At 37.4% G+C, this 21676-nt stretch overlaps 1 protein-coding gene across 1 annotated transcript; it reads left to right on the forward strand.

Moving 5' to 3' along the window:
• The first annotated feature begins 3185 nt into the window (after window positions 1–3185).
• Window positions 3186–18176, forward strand: LOC117300935 (phospholipase ABHD3-like). Its single transcript, XM_033784800.1, has 9 exons — window positions 3186–3319; window positions 8784–8947; window positions 10112–10230; window positions 11834–11940; window positions 13111–13223; window positions 13817–13990; window positions 14527–14575; window positions 14848–15013; window positions 15925–18176. The coding sequence occupies exons 1-9, from the start codon at window positions 3206–3208 to the stop codon at window positions 16110–16112; spliced, it is 1194 nt and encodes a 397-aa protein (XP_033640691.1). The 5' UTR covers window positions 3186–3205; the 3' UTR covers window positions 16113–18176.
• Window positions 18177–21676: the final 3500 nt, after the last annotated feature.

Consider the following 21676-nt stretch of genomic DNA (forward strand, 5'->3'; position numbering starts at 1 on the left):
TCGCTCAGTGAGCGTTTTATTCATTTTTCTTTGAATCGATGGATGTTTTTTATGCAAAATGTATAATCAATTTTTCAATATTTTCTTGTGACCCAAATAGCCTATTGATCTCAAACTTCTACAGGTTTGTCAGTTTATGTATATGGTGGATTACATAAAATGGTTACACTGCCAGCAACTGTTCTGTTCGCAACAAAATAATTCTGTAAATGTTCCTCTATAGTCTATTGTCTGAAATACCTTAATGGAAAAACAAGACAAAACAGGCAACAATGACATTTTCGACAAGATTTTGTTTTTGTAAATGTTGCCACTGCTCCTCAACAAAGGTAGCTAGATTGCTAAACATTGAGGTCAATGCATTTGGTAACCAATGAATGACACCTTCAGTATAAAGCTTAAAGGCACTGACTGGACATCTTGGGTATTTGTCACCCTTGTCACACAAAGTTGTGTGATTTCAGATGCTTGATTTCAGAACCTTAAAATCTAATTCTGAGGTCTCGAAATCAAATTCAAATATTTTATTGGAAAATTACTTCTTTCTCAAAAACTACGTTACTTCAGAGGGAGCCGTTTCTCACAATGTTTTATTCTAACAACAGCTCTCCATTGCTTGTTTCCAAGTTAGTATTTATGCTAACATTTACTTTCAGTAGTTATCAATAGTGTTCAGTACCTTTAAGTAAATGACAGTGGGTAAAAATGATGACTTGTTTAGGCATGCTGCATTTATTTAATTTCTCTAGTAAGAAACATTTAGGGATAATTCAGCGCAGGCTGTGAGTGTGTTGCTCGTCAAAAAGACATCTCAAAACAGAATAGTGTGTTTTTGTGAACAAATGTATTTTTTTCTCACTACAGACATTTTACCAACTCAGCAGACTGTTAATAATATGTATGAATTCAAGCAGGGACATTTCTTGAATGAAAATAGTACCATGGCGACACATTTTACTGATTTTTGTTTTCTTTTTCCCAGCTAAAATAATTCATGCTCTCTTTGATCTGCTTCTCTAGTGCTGAGGATACTGTTTGTAAAAGCTTCTTGGAATCTATAACTCCGAGAGTTATCAAAGATTGGGATGCCATCATTGCATGTACTTTCCAGAAGATCTACATCCAAGTCTCACACTTTTTTTCAGCAGTGATTCTCACCTCTGATGTTTAGACCTGATGTTTAGACCTGTTTATCATATTGTTTTAATTTTTTTATTTGCCGTTTTCTTTATTTTGTTTATATATCTTCATCTATATTATGTTACCTATGAAAAACAGAGAATAATATTTGTATGTTAGCAGGTATTTCTGATGTTTTTGGCCATGCCTTAAATGATATAACGTGGTGTGTCGTTGTTCGAGCTTTTATAGTTCACCGGACCCATTCTCTGAGGTTGTCAGCAGCAGAGTGTGGGTTTGAGCAGGCTGATTTATAGTTTATGTATTAATGTAATACAGGTACACACCTTGAGCCCAACCTTGTGCTATTTCTACTGTTTACCCATCCTATGTTATCAATGTTACATGGGTGTTTGGTTTGGGCTCAACGGGTGTGCCTGTTTGGGGCTCATGCTTATAAGCTTTGCTTCTTAGTGAGCTCCCCTGCAGTATCATAAAAGTGTATTTATTTCCTCCTGCTGAAACATGTATATTATTGCCTGTTTTACAATTCGTTATTGTGGAAACAATAAACCTTAAACCTGAAACCTTAAGTTCTTCGTAAAAAGTTGGGAAGGTAGTGCATTCTGCTCGCCAGACAGGCTCCTACGCCTATCCTTATGGACTTTGAAGGAAATAACCATGTTTCAGCTCCAGGAGTAGGTGGCAAGGTGCCTCTACTGGTGGTAGTCGATATGGGTGAACATCCCAAATGAGTTAAGTGTAGCTCTCACCTCTTGTGTTGTTAGGCGGTCTCTCAAAATTTGTTTTAAAAAATATTAAAAAATTTAAAAAATTGTATTTGAGGCAGAAATTGTGGAGGTCCCAGACCATTGTTCAATAAGATTGTTTTTAATATATAAATAAAATCAAACCATTAAAAATTAAATGGTTTATTTATTATCAAGATTTCTATCTGTGTGTGAATTGAAGAAGCGTGCTTCCAGAGTTTTGATTAGAATTATAAGATATATTTAAGTAAAGTTTACAGAACAAAACTGGTAGCTTAAGTACTAGTAGTTTATTTCCTTAAAAGAAATAGAGGTTTGCTCATGGGTGTTAAGCTTTAAACAAAGAGTGTAATAAAACAGAAGTTGTTGGAGTGAAGAATGGACTCTTGAGCGGGATTTGAACTTGCAACCTCTGGAGTAATGTGCTGGCGCTTTTATTACTATAAGCTATTTACCCCTATTGTGGCAGTTTCCATGTTTCCATGTTTCCATGGTCTTTGCCCAGTTGGTAAATTGCTGGCACGTTAAAAACTAAACAGGTTGCAGGTTCACATCCCGCTCTAGTCAATTTTTTTCTTCAATTTTTTTCTTTTGTGAAACCAAAATCAGTTCAAATTCACCTAGTCAGTTTTCCCATAAGGATGTTCGTTCGTAAAAATATGAAATATTTTTCAGAAATCTACAAAAATTACTAAAACTAACATGATGGGTCGAGATTGCCATGGGTGTGGTCCTTTTAAACCGCTGACCAAACTGATCCATTCAAAATTTTGAGTAAATGCATTGTGCAAAAATAAGTGGTGTGGTAACAAAACAAATCCATGAAAAATCCGAAGAACCAATGTGTGGAGGCGAGTAGTAAATAATTAAAGGCGTAATTATTTATTTAGCAGCTCGAGATTGGTTTATTCTCTATTTTGGTGGACGGCAGGGCCAGACCAGCACACAGAGTGGGAGCATTAATGGTAACATCCCACTACCGCGTGGTGGCGCTGTTCCCTACCGCCGCCCCCGTCCGTCACACCGCTTGCTATTTATAACCCTAGGCATCTCTACAAATGGGCCAGGTAAAAGTTGCAATGGGTGTGGTCCTTGGACCCTCCCCTGACATTTTATGAACAATGATTTAAACTGTTCATTCGCATACGTACATGTGCATTGTACGGTATGCACATTTGAATGTCCAACGAGTAACTGGTTCTTGTGTGGCATTTGAATGTCGAATATCGCTCGAACGTTCGGATCGTCAAAAGCCGGCCAGCTAGGAAGAAACGAACGAACTTCATGAACACCGGTGTTTAATTTTGTTCATCATCATGACGGACCCAGTAAACTGTGTAAAGCAGTTCTTCCAGGAAAACACCCATGCTTTGGCTCTGTTTGGAGTTCTGGGAATCTACACAACTTACTACTACTTTAGAGTGGTGCAGGTAAAAATAATATCAAATTGTATAAATTGTAGGCATATTATTGGGAAGTTGACAACAAACTGTAGTGTATCGTATATGGTATAGGAGGTCCTGTTTTCATTACCAGCACACTCTCGTAAAAAGTGGGACCTATTTTAGTAATGTATTTAACCCTATGGGAAAACCTCAGGCCCTTGGGGTTTTGTTAAGAAAAACAAGAAGTCGCATCCCCTTCTTGAGAAAACGGGTAATCTTCCGGTCGTCGCCACCAATTTATCCGCCGTTAATTAACTCCAAAACCACTGAATTTTTTTCTTACCTTAGAAGAAGGGTTAACGCATATATACATCCAGAAAAAAAAAAAAAAAAAAAAAAAAAAGTGCCGGAAGTTGGTGGCGACGACGTAAAATTTTTCCGAGAAAACCCTTACACGTTTGGGACTGGGTATAATACTGCAACATAGAATCCGCATCCCCTTGAAAAAAAGTCGCATCCCCTTCTTGAGAAAACCCTTACACGTTTGGGACTGGGTATAATACTGCAACATAGAATCCGCATCCCCTTGAAAAAAAAAATCGCATCCCCTTCTTGAGAAAACCCTTACACGTTTGGGACTTGGTATAATACTGTAATATAGAATCCGCATCCCTTGAAAAAAAAGTCGCATCCCCCGAGAAAACCCATTTATGCGTTATGCATCCCCTTGAGAAAAAAGTCGCATCCCCTTACCAATACCATGTGAGATTACAGCATGTATAATAATCCGCATTCCTTTCTAAAAAAAGTGAAGAGGATTTAAACTAGTTGTTTAAATTTCGGGAGGCCTGATTCTTTATAATTTTAACGGACGGAGTCCAACAGTTTTGGTCCAAAAGTATATAGGTGACCCTATGTTCAACACTTCCTTCTAAAGGAAATTCTATCCATATACCATAGAATTATTATTATTTTTTGGCCATATCTATATTACACGTTTAAACATTGCTATGTGACATATACTCTGGAACCATCAGAATTCTTAGGTATTTATGAATGCTATTTACATATTATGGGGTGGATCAGTATTTTTTATGTCGGATTTTCTGACTCACTGGCATAACAGGCAATGTAGCACATTTTCATCTCCCCCCTTCCTTTTCTCTATTGTTATTATTACTTGAATTCGTCGATGTCGAAAAACAAAAAAAACAATGGCATTAAAAAATTACAAAAAAGTGAAGAAAAAACTATTGCAGCTATTATTATTCTTTACCACCCTATAGATCATATGGCAAATGGATCTTTAAAAAACATAACAAAAGTATCTAAATTCTGCCAATTCAAACCTCACGGAACACTATTATTTCGTATTTCATTATATTTGAAAATGCGACATAGGTTTACAGTAATTTGACTAATAACAGGACCAGCTGCTTTGCTTAAAGCAATCGCACAACATCGGTACACAGTATTGTCTAAAGGCCCACACTCCGTGTATCACAACTTATTATATAATTTAACAAACCTGTGAAAATTTAGGCTCAATCGGTCATCGGATTCGGGAGAAAATAACGGGAAAACCCACCCTTGTTTCCGCACATTTCGCCGTGTCATTATTCTCCATATCGATATAGAATTGATAATTAATAAGTTCTGTTCAGAAAGTGTCCAATGGCTTTAAACGGTGATAATTTGTTTAATGTTTTCTGAAAAAATAAAGCATTTCATGGAATAATATTTCAAGGGAAGTCTTTCACCATTACCTTCTGTAAACCATGTAAGTTATTTGTAAATCTGTGAACTTTTAATTTTTGTTCTGTTCAGAAAGTGTCCAATGGCTTTAAACGGTGAGAATCTGAGAACAAAGGAATAGTAATTTACAAACAAAGGAGTTTTACGAATTGCATTAATACTGTTCCGTGTATGAGTGCTAGTAAACATGAAAACACTTTATTTGCTCATTTAAATATATTTTTTCCACAAGGAGCCTCATTAGTTCGTTTAAAGAATCTACAGAGTTAATTAGTGCATTGTCTCAAAATACAACCATGTAGTGATATCTGGCTTATTCCATAAGTTTTATTTTATCTAACTCACAAAAAGACTCTTTTCATTCGAATTTGTTTTCACAAAGAGCAAAAAAAATGATCCGAAAAGTCTATGAAAAAAAAACTTTTCCACAACGTATAGACAACATTATACCTGCCCGCTCGTCCAACCGACTCGTCATTCTTCCGTCCGTCAACTTTCCAATATAAAACAATGCGCAGCGAGAATATCATTCTGAACCCGCATCGCACTTGGTGGAAAGTTTTAAAGTCTGCTATTTAAAGACTAATACTCTGGTAGATTTATTTATGTCTTACAACGTCATTGCGACATTTCATGTTTTAGGAAATTCATGTTGGTTCTCCATTCAGTTACATTATTATGCCAAAACATAGGAGTTTTGTTTCGCTTTATTTGACACTATGGCCTATGTAAACTTTGTTTGCTTCTGTTTCACGATAAAATATGATTGTGGTTGATATGGCACATTCATTTCTGCATTCTGTGGCAGTCATGCACATAAAAACAAAATAATAACCCACTAGAGACTAACATAATGGAAACGTTATAGACTTACATAAACAAAAGCTTAAGTTAGGTGTGAACAGTGCAGTCAAGGACATGTCAATCACCTAAGAGAATGGACTGTGTTGGGGGCTTCCTGCTGTGATGATACTGGGGATTAAGGGGCTTATCTTGAATGTGTTAATTGTCTTAAAGCTATTAAAATTCTACTTATTAGAAATAAGTTAAGAATGTAATAGGTCCCACTTTTTAGGAGAGTGTGCTGGTAATGTTGAGTAGCCCTGGTAGGATGTCAGTCAGTGCCACTGTTGCATGCAACGGAGGAGTCCAACCTGGGCTAGTTTTCGAGGTGTCCCTATAATCGTGGCAAATCTTTTACCTCTCTGTGCGCGATGTAAACAGTCCCTAGATAAAAATTGTGTGGTTTTATTTGCCAAGCAAAGAGTCTCCTCTCCCTTGACAAAAACTTAGAAACACGTAAGGCTCCACTGGTCATTTGCACTTGTAAATGCAAAAAGTTTGGTACTTTAGGCATTTCTACAAGGTACAAAAATATGTCATAATGTTGAGGCATGGAGGAAGAAATAAAAATATTTGCCCACCGAAAAAGTTTCATCAAACGCTATTTCAATTCACAATTCATGATGATCAAAATCATGTGACTGAATGTTTTGCTGAGCATTCTTGAAAAGAAATACCGAGGCTTAAAGAAGCCATGTGCCTTATATCATTTAAAAATATTTTTGGAGATTTTTATTTTGTAACCCTCGTATCAATACTATTATTTTAATATTAAAATTTAAACATCACCTTGTTGATTCCATTATCACTGTTTATTTATACGCTTTATTATAAATATTAAGAAAAAAAAATATTTAAAAAATAAATAAAAATCAGATATGGAAGCCAGTAATTATTCACACTTTTTATATTTTTTATATTTTTTATAAGTTTCCATGGTAATTTTAAAAAATTATTATAAAAAAATATTTTGAATAAAATGAAGGCAACTGCTGGCTACACTGTAAAAAAATTGGGTAAAAAAATGCCAAACTTTTTACCCAATCAATTAAGGGCGAACAGTGAACTCCTCCAACTTTTGGGCAAAATATTACCCATCAAAGTTAGGCACTCTGATTGCCAAATAATTAATAATAATAATAATTGGGTAATCAATAGTTGGGTATATTTTGGTAACCAACAGTTGGGTAATTTTTTTTTTACCCATTTTCTTGGGTATTTAATACATTATCAATAACCCACTTATTGGGCGATGATTTTATTAATGATTTAACCTTTTTCGGTAATATCCAACAAATGGTGAATATATTTAACCCTTTGATTTACAGTTTCTTTTGTGATATGTCATACAACCAGGCATAGAAAATATCTTTTCCACGATGGCAAACGGTAGTGAGATGTGACCTTGGCATCTCTCTCAAAATCGAGAGGGTGCTCAGTGGTTTGTAGATGCTATGGAAGGTTGGTTTTTAACTAAATACAGTTTGTTTCCTGTTCAGTTGTTGAACACAGTCGTGACAGTTGCAGCGCAAGCACACGCATACATGCCACAACCGGCGTTGCACATATTGGCATGATAAAACTGAAACTAAAAACTGAAACTAATTCAACAGTAGTGTCACTTTGTTGCTCCCTCTGCAACTGTCACGACTATGTACGACTGAATAGAAAACACAACTTCATATTTAGTTAAAAACTAACCTTCAAATTTGATCTATATCTACTGGAAAACCCTGCTCGTCAGAGCCACTCCGCCACTCGCCATGTTGGAAAATATCGTTATGTTTTTTTTTATACATGCCCAACTTTTGGGCAACTCTTTGATCGTAGTGCGCATGATCGGATGATTTTGACCAACTAATGTGCATCACTTTTATCAACAATCGAATTGGATTAAAATTACCAAAAAAGTTGCCCAATAAATAAGCAAAAGTGTAACCAACAGTTATGATAAATTCAGGTTACGAATTATTTGCCCAACACTTGCCCAACTTTTGTTCCACTTTAAAAAAAAAATGTTTGCCCAACAACACCAATTATTGGTTTTGTTGGGCAATTATCGACCAATAATTGTTGAAGTTACTTTGCCCAACAAATGATTTGACCAACGTTTTTGCAGTGTATACAGTCATACACAGAGTCTCAAAGAACACTTGTAGTCACTGCAGATGTTTCTTCCATGTATGGCTTCACCGGGAAACCATACTTTCTCGTTTTCCGTGAAAACAGGAAAAACTCAAAACAAATGGGGCCAGTTGAAGTCATCGAAGATCGGTGTGTGGTGTGAACATTTCAATGTCCATCAAGTTTTAATACTAACAAATGAAGATAATTAGGGCATCGGTTGATATATGGCATCATTAATTTTTTCCAAATTCTAAGAAAAAGGCATAATAGCGTGAAAACTGGTAAGCAGAGGATACATGTAGCTTGTCAACTTTCAAAGCGGGGAGCTCCACTCCAATAATTCTCTGTAACTCCCTGGGGTTTTCCTCCCACATCTACAGCTGAAAATTCTTCATTGTTTTCTCTTCTCTTTTGGCTCTAATAAGAGCGTTGATAATCAAGATCCAGATACTGTTAAGTGTTTGCTCATGGATGAAGGAAATTAATTAGATCAATTTAAAATGAAGGCCTTTCTTGAACTTAATTAAAAGTTTCAATTTGTAACATATTTGTTTTGTACCATGTTTTTCCTACGGACACTTTTCCTTCTTAACTGTTTCAGAATAAGTGGTTTCATGGATACAGTTATGTCATTACTCATTGGAAAAACTAGTCTGCTAGTTGCGATAATGTACCCTCCACCCGAAATTCGCCAACTATTGCTACACAATCTTGCTTCCAAACGCTTTCTTTAAAAAATGTATGGCATTGGCTAATTCCCCTTTCTCTCCTCTGGATTCTACAGAAACCTAAAATCTTCGGTAAGGATGGGAAGTTTCTGCAGTTCGTTGGACGGCACATTCCGATGTTGAGGGAGCCCTTCAGACCTACCTTCTGGTGTTTCATCCATCAGTTACAGACCATCGGTCCAGTCTTAATGAAGTTCTTAACCTCCATGGAGTACCGAAGGTAGTGAACACTCTCTAAAAAGGCCCTGATTTCATATAGATGCTAAGCGACCGCTTTTGTGCTTAGTGTACAATTTCCATTTCATAGCGCTGCTAACCGATAACACACAAACAGGTGATAACTGCACAGAAATAATGCCAACGTCACAATGCAAATCCATGGGGAACGAAAAAATATGGCCGCCTAATTTTTCTGCTTATCTGTGAAACTGAAATACGCTTGCACAGTAGCGAATTTTTCTGCAGAGCCCACAGTAGACCTTAAGCTATTCTAAGAAGTTCATGGATTCTATGTACAGTAGACGGGTCTGCTTTGATCATTGACAGGACCCCATTTTAAAGGGAAGGTACACAATTTCTCACTAAAATAATAAAAGACTTCTAGCTAGAAGTCTTTTATTCCTATCTGAAAGCACACAAATTCGTGGGGTGTTTTCTCTTTCATCAGTTTCTCCCAACTTCAATGACCAATTGAGCCCAAGTTTTCACAGGCTTGTTATTTTATGCTTATGATGGGACACAACAATAGAGAACACGGGTCTTTGACAATTACCAAACATGTACAGTGCCTTTAAGTTGCATGGTCCAATTTCGCTGACGTTTTTTTTTTCATGCATGAATAATTTCTCAGATTTCTTAGGGTCCATTCGCAAATGCTGCAGCCACTGTTCACCAGAGATGCAGTTGGTACCTGCTGTTACCTTGCAAAGCGTGAGGCCATTTAAAGACAATAGACACCTTTGGTAATTGTCAAAGACCAGTCTTCTCACTTGGTGTATCTCAACAGTGCACAATAAAACAAACCTGTGAAAAAATACCCTTAGGGATCACACGAAGTTGTGTTCTTTCAGATGCTTGATTTCGGGACCTCAAGATCTAATTCTGAGGTATCAAATTCAAAATGTTATTCTTTCTCGAAAACTTTGTTACTTTAGAGGGAGCCGTTTTTTTACAATGTTTTATACCATCAACAGCTCTCTATTGCGTGTTACTAAATAATTTTATGGTAAAAATTATTTTGAGTATACATTACCAAGAGTGTTCAGTGCCTTTAACTATTGTTTGCATAATACCATCAGTCCTTTGGTTGGTAAATTGTTTGCAACAGATTCTATTTTCACATTATTATTTGTATTCACATTTATTATTATTATTTCTTTTGAAGTGAGAAGTTGAAGCTATCTGATGGGGGTGAGATCATCATAGACTGGATGGATAATAACGATGACGTCAAACACAGTCAGTCTACTCGACCAACTGTTCTTGTACTGCCAGGAATAACAGGTAAGTAAGTTTGTTAGACTGGATGGATAATAACGATGACGTCAAACACAGTCAGTCTACTCGACCAACTGTTCTTATACTGCCAGGAATAACAGGTAAGTAAGTTTGTTAGACTGGATGGATAATAACGAGGACGTCAAACACAGTCAGTCTACTCGACCAACTGTTCTTGTACTGCCAGGAATAACAGGTAAGTAAGTTTGTTAGACTGGATGGATAATAACGATGACGTCAAACACAGTCAGTCTACTCGACCAACTGTTCTTGTACTGCCAGGAATAACAGGTAAGTAAGTTTGTTAGACTGGATGGATAATAACGATGACGTCAAACACAGTCAGTCTACTCGACCAACTGTTCTTGTACTGCCAGGAATAACAGGTAAGTAAGTTTGTTAGACTGGATGGATAATAACGATGACGTCAAACACAGTCAGTCTACTCGACCAACTGTTCTTGTACTGCCAGGAATAACAGGTAAGTAAGTTTGTTAGACTGGATGGATAATAACGATGACGTCAAACACAGTCAGTCTACTCGACCAACTGTTCTTGTACTGCCAGGAATAACAGGTAAGTAAGTTTGTTAGACTGGATGGATAATAACGAGGACGTCAAACACAGTCAGTCTACTCGACCAACTGTTCTTGTACTGCCAGGAATAACAGGTAAGTAAGTTTGTTAGACTGGATGGATAATAACGAGGACATCAAACACAGTCAGTCTACTCGACCAACTGTTCTTGTACTGCCAGGAATAACAGGTAAGTAAGTTTGTTCTTTCCTTGAAGTGTCTTGGCATTCATGTTGTGAAAAGTTACGTAGTGTCAATCATTCCTTAACTGACTCTGATCCGTGAATGCAGAATTATTTTGACTCGTTTATAAGCTTGGGCGATATCGATTTATTTTATTCACGATATATCGCCGACAATATATCGCGATATTCGATATAATCGCGATTAATGAAATTTGACATCATCAGTCTTCAAACTCCAAGTGAAAGTTGTAGAAGAGACAGTCATAGCTTAAGAGAGGTGTTCTAATGACCTATTCTTCTGCTTTTACTCCAAACCTATGGGGTGCAAGATGTCTCAGCTAGCAAATACATCGCGATATTTAATCGATATTGCGATATATCGCGATAATTGTGATATATTGCGATATATCGCGATATTTCGATTAAAACCAAATCCATCCGATAACGAAATCGTTTCCAAATTAATATCGCGATATTCGATAATATTGTGATATCGCCCAAGCTTACTTTACAAGTTCCTTACATTACCCCTGATCCTTGAAGTGCATGTGCATTAATCAAGTATCCACATGTGCCCAAGCATGTTATGTGAATCATCGGCGTCACAAGAAAATAGTGAACAAATTCTTATGTTTTCACTGTTTTCAAATAACTTGTCTTTTACTCTCAAGATCACATAATTGTTTTACTCATTTCTAAAAAACTATGGCATTTCAAAGTATGTGATCATGATGACACAGCCCCTGTAAGTGGTGACTTTAAAACAATTTGTTTTTCTCAAAGATGACCTTCCTTTGTTTACAGCATTGTCTTAAATTCTCTTTGGATGGTTTGTTCTTCTTTTCTAGGTTCAAGTAAAAGCCATTATTGCCTCAACATGAACAATACATTAATGAAACATGGCTACCGGTCTGTGGTGTTCAACTACAGAGGCTTAGGAGGTGCCGTCATCAAGGTAAGAAACACTAGTCCATGATGTGCAATCAATTAGCCATTGTGCGATTTAGATTTGAATAATGTCTGGTACATAATAACAATAATAATAATGATGAGGTCTATCTATTATGGCGCCGGTATCCACAAAAAGTGCTCACGGCGCCTGCTCCACTAAAAATGTTCCCCCTTGGTTGTTCTCCTGCAGTGCACAGATCAAGAAAAATTAAAAATTTCACTGTCTAGTGAATGTTACTGAAATGTCTTTGAAAAAGATGGGTCTTCAGGGTTGATTTGAAAGTGTCTTTTGTCTGGATGGCTCTGATGGAATGTGGCAGACTAAACCGTTCCACACATTCCCTGCAGCTACCTGGAAAATAAACATAAGTCACAATGTACAGTTGGAATGAATTCCTCAGACTATAGAGACAGTTGCTATGTAATAATAATAAATAATAAAGAACACTTAATAGAGCGCCGGTATCCGCCTCAGGAAGGCGCTCATGGCACTTGAGGAGAGAAAGACAAATTAGGACTGAGGATTGTGTGAGTATGCTTGTTTGAACAGGTGAGATTTTAAGTTTGTCTTGAATGTTGTAATGGATGGAGATGATTTGACAGTCAGTGGGAGTTGGTTCCACACTCGGGCTGATGCCACAGAAAATGAGTGGAAGTTCTATCAAACGGTTCGGGGCAAGCATTTGTATAACAACCTCCAGATGAGCAAACCCTGGTACCATTGTGTCATACACACCCATCCAGAAATGTGTATGGGTGTGTTTACCGTCACTTACGTAACTATGCAAAAGCTTTGCCCCTAATCATGTGACATAGCAACTGTCTGGATAGGCTGAGGAATTCAAATGTGTTAACTTGTGATCAAGCACGCTATTGTACCAGACAATATTCAAATTTAACACGCAAATGGTTTATTAAAGGTAGGGTCGTAGATTAGTTTTTAAACCGCACGAGTTGCAATCACAAGGTTATGGGACGAATCCTACCAATCTAACCACTGGTTTCACAATGACAAGAATAAGTATTTTCATCTAGTTGTTGAATCACATTTTCCAGTTGCCCTTTAAAATGTATTTGTTTTTTATTGCCTATTGTTGCTGAGTGCAATGATCTAGATAGAATGGCGCTATAGAAATTCTGTTATTAAAAATTTGTTTTTATGTTGTACTTTTAGACACCGAGGACCTATTGTGCTGCCAACACTGAAGACCTAGAGTATGTCATCAAACATGTCCAAGGTTTATATCCAGAGGCACCCATCATAGCTGTTGGCATCTCTATTGGAGGGTAAGTAACATGGTGAGAGGAAGATCCAGGCTACTGGACAGAGGAGAAATTGGGAAAAGTGGTTGGATTTGCAGGGTGGGGGCAGGAGGGGGGGGTTAGGAGAAGTTTGAGAAAGAAACTAGTACAAGAACCAATTTCATGGCTCAGCTTACCGTAAGCAAAAAGTTTGTGCTTACAGAAGCAGGGAATTTTGTGCTTACATGAAGTGTATTTCACGGGTTAGCAGGGAATTTTTGCTTGTGCACGTGCGTACTCAATGTAACTAGGTATTCTTTGCTTACACAGCTAGCGCAGAAATTCAGCGATTGCAGTACGCTGAGAATGATGATCATCAGTGCAGAATTTGGGCAATCTCAGTGGTCTTGTTGGTATAAAGACACTGCTCTAGAAATACAAAGGTTGTTGGTTCGAATCCAATCTGAGATACGTGTACTACAGTATGCCTGAGATTTTTTAACAGAACTCTAGAAAGTACTGAGTATACAGTGCTAACACACATCGGTGTAAAGGGTAAAAACAAAATTAACAGTCTTTACGGCTCAATTCCATATCACTTTATTCTTAAGACTAATTATGTTTGTCTTATTTTTCAGGATCATTTTGTTTAACTACCTGGCTAAGGCTGGCAAGGAGACACCGTTGAAGGCAGCCATGACAGTGTCTGTTGCTTGGAACACCATGAAGTCCACCGAGTCACTCGAGACTCCTGTCAACCTCATCCTCTTCAATCGCTTCTTGGCACGAGAACTAACTCAAGTGTTAGCCAAGTAAGTCTTACTTTTTTTTCGAGTGGTGTCCTTGGTTAATGATGTTGTGAGAGAAAAGGTCCCCAAATCTCTCTGTCCTTCATGCATAGTAGGTCTTTTCAGCTCATCTAATAATTTCAGCAAAAATCTAAGAACACATTGTTATTTTTAGGAGGACACTTGTGACTTGTGTGTGTGAGCTATAAGCATTGCACTTTGCGTTAGCTCACTCACACAAGTCACACATGTCCTCTTAAATATAACATGGTGTGGTGTCAGAAGTGGGATATGTGACACACATCACACCGGTCCTTCAATCCCTTCACTGGCTTCCCATTAGAAGCGAGTCAAATTCAAAGTCCTCCTCCTTGTTTTTAAAGTCAGAAAAGCTCTCGCCCCTACTTATCTCCAGAACCTAAGCTCATAGTTCTCGCAATCTATGCATAACGTCTTCTTCTACTTCTCATTTGTGCTTGTCCCCTGCCAACACCGGCGCTCCAGTGTAAATTTAAAGCCCCCAAATTTTGATATTCATTCATTGTTTCTTTCTTTCATAGGAATGTTCACATATTTGAAGGCCATATTGACACTGACTATGCCATGCAGGTACGTCCATACATCTCTTGTTTTGTTATCATGTTAAACTCTGACCCAAAAGGATGTGATCTGTTGTATAACTGCGCAACCCTGTTTCAGCCCCAGGAGTAGGTGCAAACAGCCCCTGGAAAAATAGTTGATTTTTAGCCCGCACCTTGAAGTGGCCTTCAGGCCTTGTATGTCTTCCCACTTGAAATTAAAAAAAAGCTAAAACGCACACATCGGTGTAAGGGTGAAACCAAAATTAATATCCTATTAATGCTGTCAAATTTCTTCTTTAGGCGCAGACCATTAAGGAGTTTGATGAGCGATTTACAACCAAGGTGTTTGGTTACAATGATGTGGACCATTACTACAACGAGGCCACTCTACATAATAAAGTACATCGTATTGGGATACCAACTTTGTGCTTGAGCGCCGGTGACGATCCCTTCGCCCCACTGGAGAGTAAGAACAATCATATAAATAATAATGATAATTAATTTGCCCGCCGTTAAAATTACAGGATTTGAACTGCCTTTAGCTACCAGGCAACCTTGAGCAGTGTCTTAACCAATTAGACCACGGAGATTGCATTTGGTTAGAGAGGGGACTGCATGGTTTCCCCATCTTCCTTAGCTGCTTAGGACTAGGTGTCTCATAGCCTCCTTGGAAAAAACGTCCTCATTCAGGTCTGTTTATAGCTGAATGTTCTGCCTCATGAAGTGGAATTTTTGCATCGTCCTGAATTTGCGCCTTCCAGCGCAATGGTGGGCGTCCTCGTTGGCGTGGAGTGTTGAAGTCAGTGTAGTAGACCAGGTTGGGTAGCCTGTAGGCTGGCATTCGGATACTGATAATATGTTGGTTCAGGCTTAGAGCCACAATCAGAGTGCAACAGTTTGGGTGTTGGATGTGGTTGTACAACTCAACATTTAAGAAGAAACTAAAAATAAATAGTAAACTTGCGGGTACAACCATGTGTAAATCTCTTAGGGTGAGTGTTGGCTCTGAAAAGAGCCGGTTGGGTCTCGACGTTCGACCCAACCGGCTCTTTTTAGAGCCAACACTCACCCTAAGAGATTTACACATGGTTGTACTCGCAAGTGTACTAGTTTTTTTATAGTTTCTTCTTATGTCTCCACACCATGTAAAGCTTCAAACAATACTAACTCAACATTCAAACAATACTAACTCAACATTTGATCAATATGCTCTGATATTAACAATTGATTTTAATCTCGGTGTAAACAATATGGGGGAATTGGAGCACAATATGTGTTATTCTCCTTTTGAAGGCAAATTTCCTGAGAAAAATTTTTGAGGCGAGAGAGGTACAAAATATTTGCAGCAGTTTTGTTTGTTTTGTTTACTTCCTGCAGCCATCCCGATGGACGACGCCAAAGAACAAAGCAACATTGCTCTTGTTGTGACATCATATGGCGGCCATGTTGGATTCACAGAAGGATTTTTTCCGAAAGGTAACGGGTACATGCTCAGACTCTTTGACCAGTTTATACACGGCTTCTTCCAGCATGGTATTAAAGAGGTATTGATGAGTACGAATTAGCATAAATTAGCATATTTGGGGAAAGCTCCATTGAAGATTTCCGACTTTCGCCACAAAAACTCGGAAATTATACATCTTTTCCTCCAGTGGGTGTGTTTACATTGAATCACTTTAGTCATTTTAAAACTTAAAAGGATGACTAGTTTATCTGCCTGGGGCAGTCAGCAGCCCTATTGGTTTATGCACGATCCAATTAAGTTGACTGTTAGGAAAAGGAATTACATGGAGATAACAGGTGTTAGTTGTCAGATGAAAAGGATGTTTTATTTTAGCCAGTTTCTTTAATGGAGCTTTCCTGTAATGGATACATTACAAATTTGAATATTTTTGTACTATCTTTGAATACTTGGGTGCGACGCTGAACGAAAGTTCAAAGAAGTGTAAAAGTGCTTTGGGTACTGGTTTTTATTTTTTAGGGATAAGTGATCTACCCTCTCAAGTTAGGGTACAAAAGTTAAGACAAGGAAGGGGGCTAAGTTCATAGAGTTGTTGGAATTGTGACTTCTCATGATCTACCCTCTATGGTTAAGGTTAGGGGGTATAAGGGTTAGGATAAGCATAGGACCCTTTTTGAACTGACTAGATTTGGCTTTGGATTCGGCTCAGGCTAGCTTGGCCCGCAGTTGTTTGACAATTGCGTCTGCTTTGCCTATATGCGCCCAGGGTTTCAGACGAGATGACAGAGCCTGAAGCCGATTCCAAAGCCAAAGCCGTGGTTTTGAAAAAAGGCCATAGTCCTTGCTGTATGGGACGAGGAAGGGGTGTTGGTACATAGGTATGTGGGTATATAGACGTGTGGGTACAAAGGCATGCGAGTACACAGGCGTGTACATGTAACTGTGGGAATATTAGCTTCAACACAGAGCAGTCGCTGAAGAAAATAGCTGGATTTTGTCTCCAGGCGGGCGTAAAAAAGTCTTAATACATCCCCACGTTTTGACCAATGAGAGACTGGAAACTGTCCAAGGTATTTATTAATAATAATAATTAGTTTACCCGCTGCTAAAATGTAGGAGTCAAACTGCCTTTAGCTACCACTGGCAATCTTGAGCAGTGTCTTAACCAATTAGACCACCGAGATCGCATTTGGTTAGAGAGGGGACTGCATGGTTTACTGATAGTATTTTGGTTCAGGCTTAGCAATAAAAGTCTGCAGTTTCTCATCCCTGCCTTTATATTCCCATGTTTTTTAAGCAAACGAAACGTGCTTGAGGATCACATACAAATGTATTAATAATAATAAATAATAATAACATGCATTTATATAGCGCTTAATACAAGGTTTCTAAGCGCTGAACAGGAAGTGTATGATAACAAAAGAAAGACAATTAAAAGTGGGATGAAATAGCAGAAACTGAACAGACTAGATGGATTTATATAAGTGTGTTTTTAGAGCAGTTTTAAGTGAGTCTAGTGAAGATGAGGCACGGATATGAACGGGGAGATTATTCCAAAAAGTGGGAGTGGTGATTGAGAAGGAGCGGTTTCCATAGCGAGTGCGAGGGATAGGACCAGAGTTGAATTCTAGGTGGGCGGTAGAAGATGATCGGAGAACACGAGTTGTAGGTTGATTTTTGGGAATAAGTAATTCTGAGATATATTTAGGGGCTAGACCATGTTTAACTTTGTAGGCAAGAGTGACTGCAGGACAAGTTAAGACTTTGTTACAGTAGGGTACAAAAGTGAATTTTTAAGTCCATGAAAACAAATTCTGGCAGTCGGTCAATAAAAAAAGTACGATTTTTTTTCTAAATTTATTGCCAAAATCAGCCACTTTAATCAATTACTTATGTCTTTCAGTGAATGATTTTTATTTTAAAAAGAGTAATCTTAAATTTCAGAAAATGTCAGTACTTTATTAGTCTATGTTGTGGGAGTGTGACAATACTGTAATAATCATGTTGGTGGTGAGAAATTTGTTATAAAATTTGAAATAGTAAAAGGATAATGGTGAAATATTAGACAGTTGTTCATGTAAGATAATGATACGTGTTCATGTGGTGTATTTAATAGAATTATAGTCAAGGTGAATAAGGGGTACATGTAAGTGGTGATGTTGGGGGGGGGGGGGGGTAGAGGGATCACCTAAAATGGGATGTAACTTTTTATTGTTAACATCACATACCAGACATGCAACTTTATGATTGCAAAAGAAAAATGGAAATGGCTGATCACACTTAACTTTTGTAGAAGTGTTTTTCGGTTTTCTGGGCACTGTCAGACTGTTTTGAAAATAAAAAGAGGAAATCAGCTAAACATCTGAAAAGTTGCATGCCTGACAAACAAATGTTAATAAACCACAAGCAAGGCAGGCCTGGAATAACATGCAGGCCACGGCCGCTGTTGTCAGTGGTCCTGGCCTTGGTGCCCCTTCAAAATTTTCCCATAAACTTTAAGATTTCCCAATGGAAGTGCCCTTCGCAAAATGAAATGGCCTCGTCCTCTCAAAGATTAAATTCCAGGCCTGGTAAGGGATATTATATTTTGTTAAAGGCAGTGGACACTATTGGTAATTACTCAAAATAATTATTAGCATAACCTTTCTTGGTGACAAGTAATGAGGAGAGGTTGATACAATACAATTTTATGAATAAATGGGAGAATGCAATTTGAGATGAAGAATGACAAGCGCACATGTTCTCAGGACTCTCAAGCCAGTATTAATTAATTACCACTTTTAATTAGCACTTTAATAAGTCAAACTGTTAAACCCTCGAGAGACCATTCATTTCTGTAAAATCATCATGCGTTCTGACATTGTTGGGTCCTGTTTTATTTATTTATTTTTGTTTTAAAGAAAAAAATAAGATAGAGCAGAAATTCGATTTTGTTTTATAAACATGGGTTTTTTTTTTAAATGAGAAACATTGGAAAATGTCAGTTTAGGGCCCAATTTCATAGAGCTGCTTAAGAAAAAAAAAGAGAGCTAACCAAAATGATGCTTACCAGAAAAAGTTTACCAGCTAAACTACCATGTCTCGTGTATAATTTGTGACAATTGTCAAGCAATATTTTCTGCCTAAGCTCCTTTATGAAATTGGACCCTGGTCATCAATTTTACTTTGACCTTTTTGGTTGAGGTCAAATCTTGCAGCCGTTTGCAGCTGCCATTGGCCTTTTCTTACAAGCCGTTTCCGGCCGCTATGTTCTCTAAAGGGTTTACTAATAGTTTTTGACCATCGAGACAATTTACTTCCAAGGAGGATTGCTTCTTAGAGCTCTCCAAGTATTAAATAAAATCTTATATTTAAATATTTTTATCGAGAAGAAAAAAGCCAAAGCAACGTTGAAAATAAATGAATTTATACCCGTTTTTAATTTTTTTTTGAACTAGGCATAACTATTTGATGAAGTTTCTGCTATCGCAATACAGAGAAAAGGAAATTGTCTTCCAAAAAGATCTACGATTCTTAATTTATGTAAAATACCAATACCAATTATTTTGTATTGATGTAGCATGTAATGGAATTATGGTTAATTAAAACTTACTTATTGTATTCGGATATAAGGACGTTACTACTATGCATAATGTTTTGTTTGTCTTTCAAATTGGTTAAAGGCAGTGGACACTATTGGTAAATACTCAAAATAATTATTAGCATTGGTAATAACGAGTAATGGAGAGCTGTAAATAGTATAAAACATTGTGAGAAACGACTCCCTCTGAAGTAACAAAGGTTTTGAGAAAGAAGTATTTGAATTTGATTTTGAGACCTCGAAATTGAGCATCTGAAAGCACACCAGGGCGTTTTTTCTTCCATTATTCTCTCGCAACTTCAGCGACCAATTAAGCTCAAATTTTCACAGGTTTGCATAATGTTGGAGTGAGAAGACTGGTGTTTGACACTTACTAGTAGTAGTGTCCAGTGTCTTTAAGCTTGGAATTGGTGTATAAGTTGCTTTTTATAAAGATAGTCTATGACAAAAAAAAGATTATACAAATTTTTTGTTATAAAATCCATTTTGAAAATATCTGTAGCTAAAGCAAACATAAAAAAAGCTGAATACTAGATAGAAGTCTTAAATTTCTCATCCCTGTCTTTTGATTGGTAAGTATTAAAAAGAAATTGTTTTGCTCGAGGATCCCGAAGAAATGTATAAGTTGTGTGACTGCAGGATAATTTTGTGAAAGACTGTTGGTACAGTATATGGTACAATTAAGTCTATGACAAACAATTTTGGCAGTCAACAAAAATGATAAAGACAAATAATTATTTCTAACTTCATTGCCAAATTAACCAATTCGAACCAAATTGAAATACCGATTACTTTACATTAATTTAGTGTGTTCATGGAATTATGGTTATTGTAAATTTGTTTATTGTATTCCGAGAAGAATGTCACTACTATGCATAATTTTATTTTTTAAATTTGAATGTTAAGGAATTGGTGTAGAGGTTGTTTTTTTATCGAATATATATGTATGGAAAAGAGAGATTATACGAATTGTTTTGTATTAAAAACCATTTTGAAAATATCTGCATGTGTAAAATTGTGTTTTTCCAAGTGATCAAATCGAGTTTGGAAGTTTTTTTTTCTTCCAAAAACTATCAATAAAATAGCACATCATTATGCTAACTACGTCTAGATGCTTGGGGTTCTATGGACCGATCCGGCCTGTCAATCAAACTGCGCGTTCACCCATTTGACCAATCACAGCAATGATTGTGGTCGGACAAACTCGGTCATGCGTGCTCGTACACATGTCTTGCTCACGTGCGCGGTGGGCGGAGCTTAGTGGAAAGCCGGAACGGTCCATTGACAGTAAAACAAAAAACATGGATAAAAGTTGAGAAAAAACTTTTTACAAGGCGTGCTTTGAGAATATTTGAAAGACTGAATGGTTAGTAAGGTAAATGACCCAATGTTATGGCTCTGCTCACACTGGAAGCAAATATTCAGCATTTAAAAAGGAAGCAGGGAATTCTGCGCTTGCACCAAGCATAATAAATTTCAGGTTGGTGTCGGGTGGGAATTTGTGCTTGTATGGGTGTATTTTCTATTTGCTACTAGGTATTCTTCGCTTATTCTGTGAGCAAAGAATGGCGAGTGCAAGCGCAGAATTTGGCGGTAAATAGAGCCATGTAATAAGGTTCTGATGAGTAAAGATAGCTTTTTCAGAACTAAAAAACTCTGACAATATTTATAAGTTGGACATGTTAGTAACGACCAATAAAATTATAGACACGCACAATTTTCAAGTTTGTTCCTCGACAAGGGAATGTCCTTTATTGTGCATCAAACATTCCGATAGCTGTGATTTCAATCCCATACTTTGTGGAAAATTTATTTTGGTTTTACCCATACACCGATGTGTGTTAGCACTGTATACTCAGTACTTTCCCGAGCTCTTAGTCTTGAAGTCAAGACGGTAGTTGTTAAGCGCGGTGTAGTTACAGCGCGGTGTAGCTACGGGGACGGTACACTCACCCTCGCTCTCAGTATGTGTGTGTGAGTCCACGCGCTACCTACGACCGTTGCATGCATATAATCGCACTGTGACTGTTGCATGAACGGCAGACAAATAGGCAGCGCCTAACGACTTGTCATCAAGTCTACAGAGC

This window comes from Asterias rubens, chromosome 16 (genome assembly GCF_902459465.1).
Source record: "Asterias rubens chromosome 16, eAstRub1.3, whole genome shotgun sequence".
Lineage (NCBI taxonomy): Eukaryota > Metazoa > Echinodermata > Asteroidea > Forcipulatida > Asteriidae > Asterias > Asterias rubens.

Excerpts from the sequence above, each read along its gene's own strand:
- LOC117300935 (XM_033784800.1), top strand. The coding sequence starts at position 3,206 with ATGACGGACCCAGTAAACTGTGTAAAGCAGTTCTTCCAGGAAAACACC. Across the intron at positions 8,948-10,111 it reads ACCTCCATGGAGTACCGAAG|TGAGAAGTTGAAGCTATCTG; the intron begins GTAGTGAACACT and ends TTTCTTTTGAAG. Across the intron at positions 10,231-11,833 it reads TGTACTGCCAGGAATAACAG|GTTCAAGTAAAAGCCATTAT; the intron begins GTAAGTAAGTTT and ends CTTCTTTTCTAG.